This window comes from Myotis nattereri (genome assembly GCF_964212035.1).
Source record: "Myotis nattereri genome assembly, chromosome: 7".
NCBI lineage: Eukaryota > Metazoa > Chordata > Mammalia > Chiroptera > Vespertilionidae > Myotis > Myotis nattereri.
This window is the reverse complement of record NC_138082.1, coordinates 30084909-30104245: the sequence shown is the minus strand read 5'-3', so window position 1 is coordinate 30104245 and position 19337 is coordinate 30084909. Positions and strand designations below refer to the sequence as shown.

General features: G+C 42.9%; 1 protein-coding gene across 1 annotated transcript in view; it reads right to left on the bottom strand.

Annotated features, from left to right (window-relative positions):
- Window positions 1-5038: 5038 nt before the first annotated feature.
- The window catches only part of LOC308522697 (nuclear body protein SP140-like), a 71206-nt gene continuing 56907 nt past the window's right edge, over window positions 5039-19337 (bottom strand). Inside the window, exons 23-30 of the mRNA XM_081096226.1 lie at window positions 16595-16737; window positions 15445-15492; window positions 12915-12959; window positions 10269-10384; window positions 9468-9576; window positions 7676-7753; window positions 7314-7457; window positions 5039-6567 (exon numbers count right to left, since the gene is read on the bottom strand). Coding sequence (XP_080952352.1) covers window positions 6460-6567; window positions 7314-7457; window positions 7676-7753; window positions 9468-9576; window positions 10269-10384; window positions 12915-12959; window positions 15445-15492; window positions 16595-16737 — 791 coding nt within the window. The 3' untranslated portion in view covers window positions 5039-6459. The remainder of the gene's footprint in view (window positions 6568-7313; window positions 7458-7675; window positions 7754-9467; window positions 9577-10268; window positions 10385-12914; window positions 12960-15444; window positions 15493-16594; window positions 16738-19337) is intronic.

The window sequence follows — 19337 nt, the reverse complement described above, 5'->3', positions numbered from 1 at the left end:
TATTTTGGCACCATCTAAACCGTGTCCCCTAATCCCGCTTTTATCAGGAAGAAAGCTAATTTTTGTAGAAATATATTTTTATGATTTTAGAGAGGAAGGGAGAGATAGAAACATCAATGATGAGAGAGAATCATTGATTGGCTGTCTCCTGCACGCCCCCTCCTGGGGATGGAGCCTGCAACCCGGGCAGTGCCCTGACTGGAAACCAAACCAGGGACCTCTTGGTTCCTTGGTCGACGCTCAACCACTGAGCCAGGCTGGCCAGGTAGGAAAACTGATATTTTTTAACCCCATTTCTGTCTCACTTTTTGCCTGTCAGTTGGTTTGGAACTCAAGTAAAGGAAACTTGGGGAGAGTTTACACACAGAATTTGTAGTTCTTCCCGTGATTTTCTTCTTCCTGAAATTTTCCTCCCCAAAAAGCCTGGGAACCCTTGCCTTCTTCCCTGGCTCAGGTGACCAGGAAGAAAGTGGACTTTCTTACCAAATTTTTACCATCTCATGCAAGCCTGTGGCGGCTCACGCAGCTGGGTGATAATAAACAAGAAATACCTTGTACTGGCTGCTTCTGAGATGGGACTTCCCTCCGCAGTGGGCTGCCTTTGTTCATGGTCCAGAAGCCCCAGCCAGCTGTTCTCTGAATATTATCCTCACGGGGATGTCTACCCACCCAGTTTACACAGAGGGAACAGCAGAATCCCTGGCCCCTCCGCCCAGACAGAAGGCACTTCTCTCCAGCAAAGCAGAGCAGGGCATGTGCTGATGCCCAGAGAAGCCACTCTGGGAGGTTCAGGCTAAGGGGTGGTTACCCAGAGCCCCTGGACCTTGGGAGCTCCAGGTCCTCCTGCAGCCACACTGTCCCAGGTAAGACCACAGCTGAGCTCCCTAGCATCATAGGAAGCAGCTGATATCTGAGTCCAGGTAAATGGGACTGAGCAAATGACAGGCTTAGTAGCCTTCCTTGCCCTACGCCATCTAGTGGACTGGGGTGGAAACCCTACCTACTAGCATGATGACCAACTCAGTCTTTATCTCCATAGCACAGGACAACAGGACCACAGTTCTATTAAGGAATCCCCAGCCTCTGTGGTCCCTCTGACTGGCCTGAGACTGCCCCATCCTTCCTGTTAGGCTTCTAGGTTCACCTCTGAGGGTCCTCTAGATAGGTTCCGTCAATCAGGCATGTTTTCCTTGGCCATCCAACCTCCTCCCCTTCCCTAACAGCACCCAGTTTTCTTTTAGCAGATGACTTCTTCCTGTGGTATGCACCAGTGGAGGGACTGTTCATCCTGATATTGGCCCTTGAGCCAGCCAGGGCAGCCAGGCTCTCTTTGAGGAGATGGACTTTGATAAAGTTCTTTAAGAAATTAAGAGAATAGTTGGAAACATTAATCAAAACTACAATGAGATACCTCCTCACATCTGTTAGACTGGCCATTATCAATAAGACAAGCAAAATAAATGTTGGAGATATGATGGGGAAAAAGGAACCCTCATTCACTGCTGGTGGGAATGTAGACTGGAGATTCCTCAAAAAATTAAAAATAGAGCTACCATACGATCCAGCAATCCCTTTCTTGGGTATCTACTTGAAAACCTCAAAATCTTGTATTCACAAAGATATATGCACCCCTGTGTTCATTGCAACATTATTCATGATGGCCAAGACATGGAAACAACCAAAGTGTCCTGTGATAGAGGACTGGATAAAGATGTGGTACACATACGCAACAGAATACTCCTCAGCCATAAGAAAGAATGAAGTAGTGCCATTTGCAACAACATGGATGGATCTTGAAAATATTATGCTTATCAGTGGTTCTCAACCTTCTTGCCCTTTAAATACAGTTCCTCATGTTGTGACCCAACCATAAAATTATTTTCGTTGCTACTTCATAACTGTAATGTTGCTACTGTTATGAATCATAATGTAAATATCTGATATGCAGGATGGTCTTAGGCGACCCCTGCAAAAGGGTCGTTCAACCGCCAAAGGGGTCGCGACCCACAGGTTGAGAACCTCTGTGCTAAATGAAATAAGTCAGTCAGAAAAAGCTAAGAACCATATAATTTCGCTCATATGTGGGATATAAAACTGAAACTTATGAACACAAACTGCAATGTAGTGGTTGCCCAGAGGGAAGGGGGTGGGAGGAGAAGGGGGTCCTAACATATGGTAACAGAAGATTTGACTTTGGGTGGTGGGGACATGGTACAAGATAAAGATTTGATAACATACAAATCCACACCTGAAACCTATGTGTTCATGTTGACCAATGTTATCCCAATAAATTTAATTTTTTAAAAAGGAATAGAAACCCTCTCCTCACCTAGCTGCCCCTCCCAGGACTTGCCTATTGGGTCATGCTGTGAGGATTCTGCATATTCTCTATTCAAGCAAGAAGCGAGGTTGGGTAGGGGGTCTGTCTTGCAACAAAGGGCAGGGGACTCTTTTGCATGTGAGTGGGTTCAGAGGTACCTGGAGTTTGGAGCTCTTGTGTACAACTTCTTAGAAATCCCAATTCTCAGCTTCAGGGTTTCAATCCTATATCAGGGCCCTGACTGGAATAGAGGCCCAACTGGGCTTAGAATTCAGTCTTCTCTGAAGTTCTGTCATTCTTAAAATTAGGGCCTATTTCAGGCCTAGAACTATTGCCTTCCAGCTGCATGTATGAGGATCTCTTTGTTTTAGGTGGTGACTAATGGATTTAAGTCTATCATGTACTCTTTTCAATACATTCATCACACTCAGCAATAGGCACCCAAATCCACAGTTCTTTTCTTTTTAATGTTCTATTGATTTCAGAAGAAAAGAAAGGGAGATAGAGATGTAGAAACATTAATGATGAAAAAGAATCATCAATTGGCTTCCTCCTGCACAACCCCTACTGTGGATCCAGCCTGCAACCTGGGCATGTACCTGACCAGTAATCAAACTGTAACCTCCTGGTTCATGGTTCAGTGCTCAACTACTGAGCCACACCGGCCAGACAAAATACACTCTTCTTATAGTTATTTCATTTTATTTTATTATTGTCTAAATTTTTACATATATCTCCTTTTTCCCCAATTGACCCTGCCCCCATCCCCTCCCAGCCATTCCCACCATGGGCAAGCCCCCATCACCCCAGTGTCTGTGTCCATTGGTTATGCTAATATGCATGCATACCAGTCCTTTGGTTGCTGTCTAGCCCCCCTCCCCTATCATTTGTCTCTGGATCTATTCTTATTCATCAAATTATGTTGATCATTATATCCCACATATGAGTGAGATCATGTGATATTTATCTGTCTCCAACTGGCTTATTTCGCTTAGCATAATGCTCTCCAGTTCCATCCATGCTGTTGTAAATGGAAAAGTTCCTTCTTTTTTATAGCGGCATAGTATTCCATTGTGTAGATGTACCACAGTTTTTTAACCCATTCATCTGCTGATGGGTACTTAAGCTGTTTCCAAATCATAGCTATTGTAATTTGCGCTGCTATGAACAGAGGGGTACATATATCCTTATTGATTGGTGTTTCTGGTTTCTTGGGATATAGTCCTAGAAGTGGGATTACTGGGTCAAATGGGAGTTCCATTTTTAACTTTTTGAGGAAACTCCATACTGTCTTCCACAGTGGCTGCACTCCCACCAGCAGTGCAGGAGAGTTCCTTTTTCTCCACATCCTTGCAAGCACTTATAGTTTGTTGATTTGTTGATGATAGCCATTTTGACAGGTGTGAGATGGTATCTCATTGTTGTTTTGATTTGCATCTCTCGGATGATTAGTGACTTTGAGCATATTTTCATATGTCTCTGGGCCTTCTGTATGTCCTCTTTTGAAAAGTGTCTATTTAGATCCTTTGCCCATTTTTTTATTGCATCATTTATTTTCCTTAAGTTGTATAAGTTCTCTGTAAATTTTGAAGATTAAACCCTTATCTGAAATATCTTTGGCAAATATGTTCTCCCATGCAGTGGGCTTTCTTGTAGTTTTGTTGATAGTTTCTTTTGCGGTGCAGAAGCTTTTTTTAAAAAAAAATATATTTTATTGATTTTTTACAGAGAGGAAGGGAGAGAGATAGAGAGTTAGAAACATCGATGAGAGAGAAACATTGATCAGCTGCCTCCTGCACACTCCCCACTGGAGATGTGCCCGCAACCAAGGTACATTCCCTTGACCAGAATCGAACCTGGGACCTTTCAGTCTGCAGGCTGACGCTCTATCCACTGAGCCAAACCGGTTATGGCAAATGTGCAGAAGCTTTTTGCTGGGGTCCAACCCCAGCAGGTCCAGGGGTTCCCAAAGGCGTAGACGGAGTCGGCAAAGAAAGAAGGACACGGAGACAGCGTTCAGTTGATCAGCAGCCTAGCCAGGATCTCCAGCCAAGTTCTGGTCTCGATCTCCAGAGAGGTTCTGCTTTGGATCTCCAGCCAAGTTCTGTAGCCATGTTCCCTCGCTAGGTTCTCCAGCCAGGTTCTGTGTCCATGTTCTCTTGCTAGGTTCAGTCACCAGGTTCTAGTCAGGTTCTCTTGCCAATTTCTGTAGTCAGGTTCAGTCCAGGATCTTTTGCTATGTTCTCTCGCTAGGTTCTGTCTCTAGGTTCTGAGGCCAGTTTCTGTCCAGGATCTTTTGCCATGTTCTCTCCAGCGAAGTTCTTCTGTCTCTAGAGAACGTTCTGTGTAGGTTCTGTGCCTAGGTTCTGTCTCTCCATTTCTGTCTCCTTACATTTGTATTTATACCAGTTGATTCCAATCCTATCAATATCTATTTCAAAGGTTAGGGCGTTTCTTATCTCCATTCCAGGGAGTAAAGATTATGTAGCTTAAGCATGATTGTTCGTAGTTAAAGTGATTAATTACCCACCTGGCACTTAGTTAAGAGGTTTTATTCCCTCCCTAACTTCAGGGGAAAATCCCTACCTGGGGAAACAACCTTTCTCAGAGACCTTGGTTAAAACGCATAGTGCCCAGAAGGTGAGCAAACATATTAAGAACAGTATGCCATATAGGCCAGGTCCCTTGAAACAGCAAGCATGGACTGGCCCCCGGCAGCTTTTTATTTTGATGTAGTCCCATTTGTTTATTTTCTCCTTAGTCTCCATTGCCCTAGGAGCTGTGTCTGTAAAGATATTGCTACAACATATGTCTGCTATTTCGCTGCCTATGGAGTTTTATAGGATTTTTATGGTTTTCCATCTTACATTTAAGTCCTTCTTATAGTTATTATTATAAATAACATAGAACTGTACTAGCTGGCATACCTCTTTCCCTCTATATCATCCAGTTTCCTACAGATAAAATTTTGTCAATGACACTGTTATAGAAACTATCAATATTCTTCCTGTTACCTTCTGGCTAGACAATGATTCAACTCACAAATCCCACCCTTAGGGTCTTCTTGCTAGTACTATTATGTTAAGTTCCCTAGAAGCAGAACCCGAAATGACGTCCCTTAAGTAAATGGTTTATTGTGATAATTATCTCAGATGGAGGAGTGGAGAGGAAAACAGGATTGCCTGATGGGAAAGCTAAGCAAGGATGTGGTCACAGCTTGGAGTAGCTCCAACCTAATCCCAGTGGAACTAGACCCAAGGCCAAGGAGGTATAACTGTTGTTGCTGCAATTAGCTAGTTTGTCAATATTAATAATAGGAAGAGAGCAAAGGGGAGGCTAGACATTATAACCATTGTTATCTGGGCAGCTTCACTAGGAAGCTACAGCTTCATGCTCCCCAGGAGACCCCCAGTCCATTCCCTGCAGATTACGGGAGGAAGGGATAGAACAATGGGGGAGATGGGTGCATGCACAGTGAAGTCAGGGTGATGTAGGGAAGGTGCTTGCCTGCCATCTAGCCGAGGAAAAAGATCATTGGTTGGAAGGGTGGAGCCACAGCAAGTGCACAAAATCTTGGAAGGGTAAAATCCCCAGACAGGTCCTTCTCTCTTGTTTACTTTGGTTCTCTCTTGCTCCATGTCCCACACTTGCCCGTGCAACTATCTGTTTTCTCTCCATAGCCATGTGGCCTTAAGCAGCCACATGGCCATAGGCCATGACAACCCCTGGACTGGAGCTGAGAACACAAGCTAAACTAACCAGATGCTGGAATGGACTAGACTGTATTTTAATATGGAACAGAACTTACGTGCACTGGCCTTAAATCTAGCCATACTGAAGGCAAGATTGGACTTCTTGCATGGTGAGACAGATGAAGATGGGACCTTGGAGGGAAACCCCCTTAATTTTACATCATCAAACAAGCTTTCCATGAAACCCCATCCTCCCATGGGGGCCTCAGGAAATTCTTTTCCTCATGGCACCTCAAGAACTCCACTTCCACCAATATAACCTCCATGCAATGCTGGCTCCATTTATTGGGCTCAATGTAACATTCCTCAGGGGAGAGATGGATTGGCAGCCAACCCTCACAGCAATTTAGAGGATGAGGGGATTTTCCAGGGTCCCAACAGTATCCGCTATGCAAGTGAGCTGCTCTCATTTGTTTCCTGAATAGCAAACACTTCCTTGAAATTCTTCTCAAATTCTGCCTCCAGTCTAAGTCCCATTAGGCCAAAGTCATTGTACTGGAAAAAAGATAAACAACAACAAAAGTAATGCCACTCGTTACCAGTGTTTAGAAACACTGCATTCAAGAATAACTTCCTTAAATGCCTAAGTTACATTAACCAGGTTAAAATAAAAAACTCTTGTGGCTAAGAGTAAATTCTGTGTTCCAAGTGCATAATTAATTCTTGTTAACTAGACAGAAATGGGAAATCATGACCACATGTGGGGACTCTCACTTTAGTTTGGGTTGTCAAATAATCCATGTTCTTTGTAACAATCAAATATTACAGATATCTAAGTACAATCTTCCTTTCATATTGTCACTTGTATTCCCCTCTAGTGATCCCTTTTAACTACAGGTCCATTCATATGTAAAGGACTTTGGAATTTGAGATTTCTAAGAGGTTTGATTGAGTATATTTGAGATAGATAAGAACAACATGACTTTAGGACTCAATCTTCTTCTCCTTGGGTTTGGAACAGGGAGGAAGAGACTCTTCTCACTGGACACTTGTTGCCTTTTCTGAGGAGGGTGAGCTCTCAAGGACCTGGAGTCTGGTTGCAGGGACACCTTCTGACTCACCGTTACTCTCCCTGATGAGCTTAAATCCTCAATTTAAAAACCCACTCACTTTCTGAACCCTTGCTTATACAGGCTCATCATAAAAGGTGAGGGAAAATCTAAAATTTCCCAGCACCAGGAAATGAGGGCAGAGTGACTCAACTGAAATAAAAGGAAATGGAAGCAGGGAGAGCCACTTACCTTATAAGATGCCCTGTGGTTCTGAAAGATGAGGCGCATGTCCTTCACAAACCCTTCCACTTGGGGGTAGCCCAGCTTAATTAGCCTCTTCTTGATCTTATCCAACCACATGGGTTCCTTTAGATGTTGAGAAGTCTCTTTAATCTGGTGGGGGAAAATACCATTGAGATAATTACGGACACAATTCAAAATCTGCCTTCTGTGGATTCCCCTAAAGTCCAGCAGAAATACCAGGTAAAAATAATGGCAGCTCACACTATCCCTCCTGTGGGCTTCATATCACACATCCTACAAGAGCCCATGTCAGGGTCAGGTAACACCAGGGCCGCCTGTAATTATGGTTTTTCGTTGTTGTTACTTACATAATAATAATATGGAATCTTCGAAAAAAACGTGCTCTCTGAATCGCAATAGACTTTCAAGAGAAGGAACTCACATTTCTACAAAAGAAGGAAGATGTAAATGAAAAGTAGCTTGGAGAGAGAGAACCAAGATGGCAGCATAGGTAAACTCTGATACTCGCCACCTCCCACAACCACATCAAAATTACAACTATGATACAGAACAACCATAATTGAGAACCACCTGAAAGCTGGCTGAATGGAAGTCCTACAACTGGAGAAATAAAGAAGAAAGCACATTTAGACTGATAAGAGGGGTAGAAGCACAGAACTGGCTGGTCCAACACCCATAGGTGGCATGTTTTTAATCAGGAAAAATATCTCAGCTGCAGAGGTGTTCTGTGAGGAGCAAGGGGGTCCCAGCCCCATACCAGGATTCCAGTGCTGGGAAGAGAAGTTTCTATAACTTCAGGCTGTAAAAACAAGTGTGAATTATGGCTGAGTAACACACAGGATACTGGATACTCAGGCAGCTCCTCTTAAAGAACCAGGGCACAAACATACTCGGACTCATTCCTTTTAAGCTCCAGTACCAGGGACATAAGGGAAAGAACCAGTTTGTCTGACACTGGAGCAAGAACTTGGGGGCAGCTTTCTCCCAGACAGGGATGCTCACAGGGGTCATTGTTCCTATGCTGAGACCTACCCCATTGAAGAACTGCTGGGCAGCCATATCTGATTATCCACCAACCTAGCTCATATTGTTTGCTCCACCCTGGTGATTCCTGAGACCCTGCCCCATTCAGTTTGCAGCCCCACTCAAGCTGTTTGCAGCAGCTTTCTATATGAATGGCCTTTTTGGTTTAGGCTTCAGACTTAGCTAAAATTTATCCAAAAAAAACAAAAAACAGCGCTGGCATCAGTATGCCCCATACCTATCAATAAGAGGCCCTAGACAGCTTGGCTTTGTCTGGGCATTTCCAAGCACAATACAAGCAGCAGCCATGTGCAGATTACTCTGTAGTTCCTGCCAGGTGGCCATAGTCAGTGGGTGACTTTACACCTCCTGGGAGGCCCCAGAGCCAGTGCACTCAGTAGACAGCTTTATAACAGGCCAGATTACAACTTACACATCCATGAGCAACACACTCAAGGGGTAAACTTAATAAAGTCCCACTGAAGCAAGTTCTGCTCTATAGAGGTATCTCCTGCACAGCAGCTCTTCCTCTGTAGTCACAGCTGGTCCTCACAGCCAATTGGCCTGAGGTCAACTCCTCCTAGTGATGTCAACAGCAATCAAGGCTCAACTACAACAAGACTGTGCCCATAGTGGATACACCTAGAGCTCCCAGCTCAGGTGACTGGGGAGGCTGAGCCACTGGGCCATATAGGACACCTACTACACAAGGCCACTCTGCCAATTCCAGGAGACATAGCAGCTCTACTTAATACATAGAAACAAGCATAGGGAAGCAGCCAAAATGTAGAGACAAAGAAACATGTCACAAATAAAAGAACAAAGAAATCTCCAGAAAAAAGAACTAAATGAAATGGAAGCAAGCATACTACTAGATACAGAGTTTAAAACAATGGTTATAAGACCGCTTAAGGATCTTTTGGAAGTTTCCTCAAACAACTATTGCTCTCCAAGAATCATGCAATGGCGGAATTATTATTTTTCTGCAAACAAGGTCTGGTGAGAGGCACAGTCAGAAGAGCAGACACCCTTTGGCACCCCACCCCTCACCCAATGACTCTTGACTTCTCACATGTGAGCAGAAAGGAAAGGTCTTGGTGTTTAAATCTGACTCACCAGCTGCTCCTCGGGCCCCATCTGCCTCGCCAGGACCTCAGATTCCCTGAGACACTGCTGACTTCCTGAAGACTCCTTCATCCTGCAGAAGATGCAACTCCACGGGCTCCTGAGAGGTCGGGTATAAGTGAGCAAGGCAAGACCTCAGAAACAGCCACCATTCCTATGGCTGCCACTGTTCCTCCTTTCAGGAATGACCAATGGACACAGCCAGCAGATGAAGGGGATACTCCAAGACCCCCTAGGTGCGGTCTGAGCCAATAACCCTCCTCCCATCAAGGGTAGCATCAGGGGGTAAGTGGGTGGAGGGTGGTGTCAGGGTGAGTGGTGAGCTCTCTTTCCCCATCTGAGCTTCTGGGAGCACAAAGAGCTCTGCCAACCAAGCCCAAATGGAGACTGGGCCTTAACCCATGGGGACCTTAGGCCTTCATCAGTCAGTTGAAAAGGTGGTGAAATAAGGGAACCTTTCCATGGTTCCTGATTTTTCTAAAAAAGCACAGGACACAAACAGCTGGCATTTTCACTCCCATAGACAGTATTCCATGCTGGGAAGGTTCTGGTAAAGGCAATTGGCAGTATTTAGGAAAAGCACCCAGCCACCAGCCTCAGCCTCCCAGAAAAGAGAGGGTAACAGTAGCCTTCAGTTGACAGCATCTTTAAACAGTTCCCGGGGTCATAATGCTGGATCCTGTACCTCTGACCCTGCTCTTTCCCATCAGAACACAAGGAGGAACTATGCTGAACATTGTGCATGGCAGGAGGAAGGGTCCCTAAAGGGAGATGGGGCTGCATCTCACAAACCTCTCAATGTCCACAGGTGGGAGGTGACAGTCCTCATGAAAGGATCTCGAACAAGTATCACAGCAGAATAGCTTTCCTCCATACCGGCAGATCTCACATACGTCTGAATTTCCTAGCTAGGAGGTAAAACAATGTTCATATCTCCAGTGAGACCCTAAAGACCAGCACTGTAGGTATCTAGCACTCATTGCCTTAGTGTGAATCTGCACAGACCCTTATGTGCTTCTCCCTGATTTGTGAAGGAACAGCATGGAGTGGAGGTTTCAGAAGAAAGAACTGTAATCTGCAGTGAAGTTCAGGAGGAAGGATCTGTGTGCCAGACCAGAAAAGCTTTTCCTATAAAACCAGAGATTCTAATACAGAAACACAGGCAACAAAACAAGGGGATGATTCATGGGATCTGAATCATTTAATTACCATGCAGATAAAACAAGTTCCTGAAATACTGTTAAGTCTATTTGCCTACACCACAATGACATAATATATTGGGTCGACAATGGAAAAGGATAACTTGAGAATTTGATAAGATGGAAAACGTTTCTTAATGCGGGAAGTAATCAAAGATGAAAAGACATTAATTCACAATTATTTGAGTTGTTTTCTAGGCTTTTGGGTGAAAATATTTGTGTTGGCTGAATTGGGATCATAGCCATTTCTTTTGTTCTTAAAAATGGCCATATATGAGAAAGTGCTAGCCCCAAGGAATATCTTTCCAAGAGCTCCCATTAAGTGTTCTGGAGGGGTGGGGGTCCTAACACATATCCCCAGTGAGCACTGAAATGCTTTAGCAGGGAGGCCTGGACTATTTTTCTTCTTATCTGTGCAGACACTCACAGATTACCAGCATCATTCTCCAAAAGTGAAGATCCCTCTCTCCGAAAGAACAAGAAAATGATAAACATAAGCAATGTTTAAGAATCTTGCATTTACAATCTTCTTTCAAGATGTATCTCTCTGGTTCTTTGCCCAGCTACACAATAGAATCTTCTGAGGAGAGTGCATAAGATGTCCTGTTCCCAACATCAAAGGTTATGAATCAGTTTGAGCGGGGCACCGGCATTGGTATTCCTCTTTGAGTCATAAAATGGATACTTTTGTGTATCTGAATCATCTGGGACTTAATCCTAATGTCCAACTTATAGCACAGATCAATTATATCTCTGATTTCCTTTGAGGGAAATCCAGGTCTTCAAATGATTCCAGTGTGCAACCTGGAGATTTAGCCTGAGCAGAGTCTAGTTACTAAGACAGGGGGAGATTTTAAGTCAACGTTGAATTAGCCTGTAATGTATATCCCGTGAAAGATATTAACAGGGGTGAGGGTACTCTTGCCCTCTCCTCCTTTGGCTGTGAGCAGTGCGGCCTGGCCCTCTGTGTCTACATCCATCCCAAACAAGCCGCACAAACACTGGGCTCCAGGGCTGTTGACATGATTGAATACTCCCTCAGTTGACCGAGGGTCAAAATCAATGTAGATAAGATCTAAATCTTGTTGGAGTATTACTTTGGAGGTAAAGTGTATGTAAATCTATTTGACTATCCCTCCTCTGTTGAATGTCATATATCAACTAGAGGCCCAGTGCACAAAATGTGTGCACAGGTAGGGTCCCTACGCTTGGCCTGCGGTCAGGGCCAATTAGGTTCCCCCGCCTCCCTGCCTCCTCCTTCCCTTGCTCTCTCAGCACCCCACCGCTGGTTGCCTGCCATGTTTCACACCACCCCCTGGTGTTCAGTGCACATCACAGTGAGCGATCAAACTCCCAGTCTCCTGGCCAAACTCCCAAGGGGACACTTTGCATATTAGGCATATGTGTGTGTGTGTGTGTGTATATATATATATATATATATATATATATATATATATATATATATTACTGCATCATATCCTATCTAGTGCTGCCCACTGGAGTTGTGCAAGGGCAAGTCTGTTTAAAATACCCATCTTGTTGAAATGACAGAAATCAATGTATGAGATAGCTTAGGGAGCAGAATCTTCTATAATTTTGCAGACCTTAAAGCGGTTTGGCATATGGTATCAATTTGACTAAATATGCCCGTGATTCGCTAAGTGGTGATGGTTTTATTCCTAAACACCAGCTCAGCACCTTAATGGTTCCTTTGAGGTTGGATGCAGGGCCTCTGTAAAGGACCCAATTGTCCTGAGTACATTTTTCTGCAGGACTCATGACAGGATGCATACCTTAAACTCACTAGCTTTGTCTGGCCTATTCTTTCTGTCTGATACATGAAACCATCTTAGTTCTGCCTGCATCATGGAGTGAATATTTGTGATTTTTTTCCCTTCCCTCTGCCTTCTTTAAAATGCTACTATGTCAAATTTGCACCTTACCCTTAATCTGCAGGCCAGCCCTGCCCATTTCCACTTAAAATCCCTTCTCCAGTGGTCTAAAGCTCTACCTTCCATACTAATAAGAAAACAAAGTTTCCTCCAAACAAATGAAAATAATGCTTTCATGCTGAGACACTCAACTCCAGAACCATCTGCTGTTCTCTGCTCATCACACACAGGGATATGTTCCAACTGAGTATGAGCAAGCTTCAAGGAAAGGTGGTAGTGGCAGGGATAATGTACCAAGGGAGACTGTCTAGATTATTCTAGGGTTACAGGTTGGAGTTAGTACTTACATATGGGTCAACTAAGGTATTGTCATGAGACTGCGAGATTCTCCGCTACAAAGAGAGAAAGATTGCGTGACAATGCTGAATATGATGTTTTCATCCATAACTTATTTAAACAGCCATCTTTTGAGGGATTCAATTCACAATGTATCCATTATTTCATAAATATATCTACAAGGAATAAAAAGTGCCAAAGTACCACCACTTGGTCCAATCTAGTTACATCCTCTGGCTCTCAGACCCAAGGTGGGCCTTTGTGAAGTTATGCAGGTTGTCTGGTCCTGGTCTCCACAGATGAAATTGGAAGAACTCTTCTGATTCTCCTACTTTGAGAGGCCCTGAGGCCTTCTTCTCCATATTAATAAGTATAACCCCAACAGAGTAGCTGCAATGAAAGTATCAAGCTAATAGCCTCCAGCAACCTCAGAGCCCAGATTCCTGGAATCCATGCAAATGTCCCAGAGAAGAATTCCACCACCCTTTGAAACTCTTCTAAGGTGTAGCTTTAAAGGAAAAAATGTGCTCAAGGGCCCCAGTGTTTCAGCTCTTCTTCCCAAAGGTCACCCTCCGCTCCTCTCCATTCAAATCCTAAGATGTCAGCTGGTGACATTTCAGAGGTAACTAACTACCACCTACCAGACTTACATTGCTTGGGCATATACATTGGAATGACTTGATGTCCTCCCCATCTGGATTCAGGTAGCCACAGCCTTTATCTTCAGCCCAGGGCATAGAGGTCATAGATAAGTGTGATCCACTGGACAATCACCTGAGAGGTGGCCATGTCATTGCCCACATCTCTGTGTGGCCTAGATTCTTTTCATAATGTCTGATATGGAAGTTTTTATTCCATATTAGAAGTTATAATTCCATATGAAACAATGAGTTGAAACAATCCTTGAGGTCAAGGTTATTGTTTGAATCTTCTTTAATGGCTAGTGGGCATTTAGTATGCCCTTGACAATTTTATGTTAAACAAGTGAATGGATAAGTATTCTTTTACTTAGAAAAAGAGATTACTTGCTCTCTCCTAGACAAACATTAGTATACAATACATGATTCTTCTTGAGGAGTATGTTATTTCATAAAATATTGTCACCAAAAGATATTAGAGGCCCTCTTCAGGAGCTAGGGAAGCTGTCTTGTGGTGCTAAGAGTGACACTTAAGTTTCCAGAAACCAGTGAGCTCCATCAGCAAAAGAGGTTCTGAGAGACACAGAGGAACCACAGTGGTAGTTACTGGTCCTGAGATCTGTCAATTTAGAGAGCTTCTGTTTTTGATCAAGGAGAGACAAAATACAAAGGCAACTGCAGCTTGTTACTGAAAAGTGTTTGACTCATAAATGAGGGTATATCCTAATGAAAGGATGTTGCCAGCTCACTTGGGTGCTCTACTTGAGTAAATCTTGGTACTTGAGGAATGGTACAGATGCTCATCTTCAACTTACTAAATAAGCCTAATAAGTTTCCAAAGAGGAAATTGAGTGAATAAAATGTCTCAAGGACTGACAGTTTAAATCATCAGACAATATAAAGGCCTGGACCTCACATCCCCAGTGAAAGATAAATCTCATTGGCCAGCTATGTGTGACCTATCTTAGGATTTAAGAATGTCTTGGTTGGCCATATCTACCTGAAGTATCTAAGAATGGTATTTCTTTTCTCCCCCTCTACCGCAATACTCATTCATACCAAATCTTGGAAAAGCCATCACTTTGTCCTGAATCTGAACTGTGCATTATGTATTTGTTTGTTAGCATCAAAGTACACAATTTTTCAGGTCAGGCCTCCTATATCCATGGATCGCCCAAAAGTTTCTTCCCCCAAAGCACTATCCTCATGAAAGGCAAATAATTTCCCCCTGAAAAAGAATTCTGATTGTCTCTATGCATGTTTTATTGGAAGGTGGAAGAAGATGTAAAGGATCAGGAAAGAAACAGGCTTTTAGTTGCCTATTTCATGAAATAGTGTATGGCAGGGTGTCCCAAAATAATGTACACACATTTTAATAGCTGACAGCTCAATTTTGAAAAGGTAATGTATTTTAATAAACATTGCCTTTATAATTATTCAAAGTGTGTGTATATATTTTGGGGAGATGTTCCAAGATACACTACTAGACCAGGGGGTCATAGGCATGATGGTGAGCAAACTTTTGCACCATCAGAAAATAATAACCCTAATTTTTAAAAATCTTAGCTTGAGTTGAAGATGACTGTGTGACTATTATTAAATGCTTTTATGTATTTCATAATTATGATTGCCTTTACAACTTTAACACCCTTACAGAATCTGCATCTATGGCTAAAACTCATCTATGAGATTTATTTTGATACCTCCTTATCATCTTCATATCAACTAATTTGCTATTCAAAGGAGACCTTGCATACAATATAATGTCCAAATTAGGACCACTGAAGGTACATCCAAAAAAAAGATAATTATAATTATCCAACTGAGAAACCATAAAATAACATACTGCATATGTAAAATTAGTTATGCAATGAGAATTTGTAGAAAGTTATATAGTCATTACCTTTTTTCTCCTTCTGTATATCACTGGGGGATTATATAGAAATCCTTTCTGAAAAATAAAAAGATCCAAGTATATGGGTCTGTGGGTCTGGTTTGTGAGCCTGGCATTTCCAACCTCCTCCCAAATATTTCTACCCTGATATCCCACTGTCAGTTAGAACCAAGGTGTCTAAATGATACACCATCTCCCTCTCCTCACCTGTTCTAAAATTCATCAACAGTACCCAGAAAAATCACCTTTAGAACCTTTTTCTTTGATCTTGTGCTTTTCCCCTTCGTTTTAAGAGATTTTCCTTCACAATCCCTTTGATACTTTTCACCTCCTTTCTATTCCCACAAGTTCCATTCAAAATTGCATGCTCACATCAGGGCTATTCAACCAATACATATGTATCCCACACCTACAGGATGTCAGACACCCTGGATAATGTTGAACACACAAATATGTACAAACCCTAGAGGGATCTAGAGAGATAAAGAGAATTCATGGAATGATAAGTTTTAAATAGTGTGAGAAGGGCCTTAATAGTGAGGTTAGGGGGCCCAAGGCAGGTCAGTCAGGGAATATTCAAAGAGGGGTGACACTGGAGTTGAACATTGTAGGATGATTATAGGCTTCTTGGGCTGAAAGACAATGAAGCCATTTCCAAGCCCCATGTTGTCTGAGATAGTGTTTTTTAAACATGTCATTTCATAGCTCAGGAGACACCCTGGTTCTGCATTGTATATGCTATGACTTTGAACTCCTTAGCCTGGCATGAAATCCCTCCACAAATTGATGGATTATGCCATATCGCACACACAATCCATCTACCTCAATCTACGGAGCCACATTAGTTGTGGTTCTGGTTTTCACACCATTCTTTTTCTGGAGTGCTTTCTGACCACTTGTTTGGCCATAAACTGTCTCCTTTCTTTCAGTGCCTAAAGTTGTCTGCAAGCACCTGAGTCAGGATGACTTTTCCCTCCTCCATGATCCTGCATCCATCCTGAAAGAGCCTCTAATCAATGTGCTGCCTTGTACTAAGGTATGAGTGTGGGGTAAGCATAAAGTCAGGGGCTATTACTCAACATATATTTGGTGAACAAACAGTGACCTATCTTAGGGTGCAAGCAGGAAAACCACATCCAAGCTCCTGTCACTGGAATACCTCTATCAGCCATTTTAGGGTTCTCCTACTGCAGCGCATGCTGTTCTTCCAGTTCTTCCATCCTGCACGGCCTCCTTTGACTTCAAATTCTCTGGGAGTGAACCAATTTCCATCCTCACCCTGTATGCACTTCATGGTGGATCCTGTAAGACCAGAATAAGTTGATCCTGGGCCTTTTGTCCTCATAACTCAGACACTTGCCTCCCACCACACTGGATCTGGAGTCACCCAATTCGGGCTCAACATCACTAGCAGAAGAGTCTGTCCTCCCCTCTCAGACTTCAGCATCCCCAAACCCAGCTTGTAAGTTTCCCTCCCAGGAGATTTCCTGCTTTGGGCACACATTTCTTTATCTTTTGTACAACAACAAAAAAGTGATCATTACCATCAAAATCAACATTAAAAAGGATTCCAAAATCACCTATAAGGAATCCTCCAAGAATTCTCTCATTCTGAACAATGAGGGGATTTCAATGTGCTGTTGAATTCTGGGAATAGAGAACAGGCCAGACTCTCTGATGGCCCTGGGTCAATGTGAAGGCAGAACCTCTGGATGGACTGAGATCTCAGCTCAGAATGGCACAACAGAAACATCTGTGTCCTTTATTTCAACATGCTTTATCCAGTTTAATGTCATTATTGAGCACTGAGTTTTTTCATCCCTGAATTCATGAACAGCTGATGATAAAAATAATTGTGACATGTATTCAGTGGAAATTTTGAGCTATATGTAAAATATAATCATATGCTAAACATTATTAGCCATTAGAGAAATACAAATCAAATCCACAATGAGATATCACTTCACATCCACTAGTCGGGCCATAATTTAAAAGTCAGACAATTATGCCCTGACTGGTTTGGCTCAGTGGATAGAGCGTCGACCTGCGGACTGAAGGGTCCCAGGTTCAATTCCGGTCAAGGGCATGTACCTTGGTTGCGGGCACATCCCCAGTAGGGGGTGTGCAAGAGGCAGCTGATCGATGTTTCTCTCTCATTGATGTTTCTAACTCTCTATCCCTCTCCCTTCCTCTCTGTAAAAAATCAATAAAATACATTTCAAAAATATAAAAATAAAATAAAAATCAGACAATTACAAGTATTGGCAAAAAGAGAGAGAAATTGGAACCCTCATACCTTGCTGGTGGGAATATAAAATAGTGCAGCCACTATAGAAAATATTTTAGTGTTTTCTCAATATGTTAAACACATAAAATTACCTATGAACCAATAATTTCCCTCCTGGGTATATATCCAAAAGAATTAAAAACATGTGTTCAAACAAAAAACTTGCACATAGATTTTTAAAACAACATTATACATAATCCCAAAGAATGGAAACAACCCAAACTGATGAAGAGATAAACAAAAAAAGGTAGAGTCATACCATGCAATATCATATTATTTGATAATAAAAAGTAATAAGTACTATTCATGCTATCACATGAATGAACCTTGAAAACATCATGCTAAGTGAAAGAACCAGTCACAAAAAGGCTCATATGATATGATTCAATTTATATTAAATACCTAGAATATGCCAATTTACATAGCAGAAAAAAGGTTAATGATTGCTTATGGCTGGGTGGTGGGGTGAGGTAGAAATGGGCATTGACTACTGAGAGACATGGGGTTTTCTTTAGTAGGGGGCAAAAAAGTTCTAAAGTGAGATTGTAAATTCACAGTCCTTTGAATATACAAACTTAACAATGAATCGTATACTCTAAGTGGTGATTGTATGATTTATGAATTATATCAGGAAAGCTATTTAAATATTATACATCAATTATGTGAAATAATTCATTATAGCTATACCATGAAGCAGATCATCTATTTTTATTTATTTTTTATTTATTTATTTATTTTTAAATATATATTTTATTGATTTTTTACAGAGAAGAAGGGAGAGGGATAGAGAGTTAGAAACATCAATGAGAGAGATCGATCAGCTGCCTCCTGCACGCCCCCCAGTGGGGATGTGCCCGCAACCAAGGTACATGCCCTTGACCGGAATCGAACCTGGGACCCTTGAGTCCGCAGGCCAACGCTCTATCCACTGAGCCAAACCGGTTCGGCAATCATCTATTTTTAGATGAAGTATTTCAGGGTCAAGAAAAGTCCCCTTCTCTACTTAGATGAATCATTCACTTTTGGCATAGCTGAGGCTGGGACTAGGGTTTTCTGACTCTAAATTCTGTCATCTTCTCACTACATCAAACACCCTGCCCTTGTGATTATGATCCAGAAGGAAGAAAGGATATGGAGGTGGAAGCTGAGAGCCTCTTCCTTTTATTTCTGACTAGAGGCCTGGTGCGCAAAAATTTGTTCACTCGTGGCGGGTGGGTCCCTCAGCCCAGCCTGTGCTCTCTTGCAGTCTGGGACTCCTCGGGGGATAACCACCTGCTGGCTTAGGCCTGCTCCCTGGGGGATTGGGCCTAAGCTGGCAATTAGACATCCCCTCTGGCAGCCCGGAGCCCTCGGGGGATGTCCACTTGCCAGCGGGGAGCAGGCCTAAGCTGCAGCCGGACATCCTTAGTGCTGCTGAGGAAGCGGGAGAGGCTCCCACCACCACTGCTGTACTGGCAGCTATCAGCCTGGCTTGTGGTTGAGCAGAGCTCCCCCCGTGGGAGTGCACTGACCACCAGGGGGCAGCTAGTGCATTGAGCGTCTGCCCCCTGGTGGTCAGTGTGTGTCATAGTGACCAGTCATTCTCAGTCACTCTGCTGTTAGGGTCAGTTTGCAT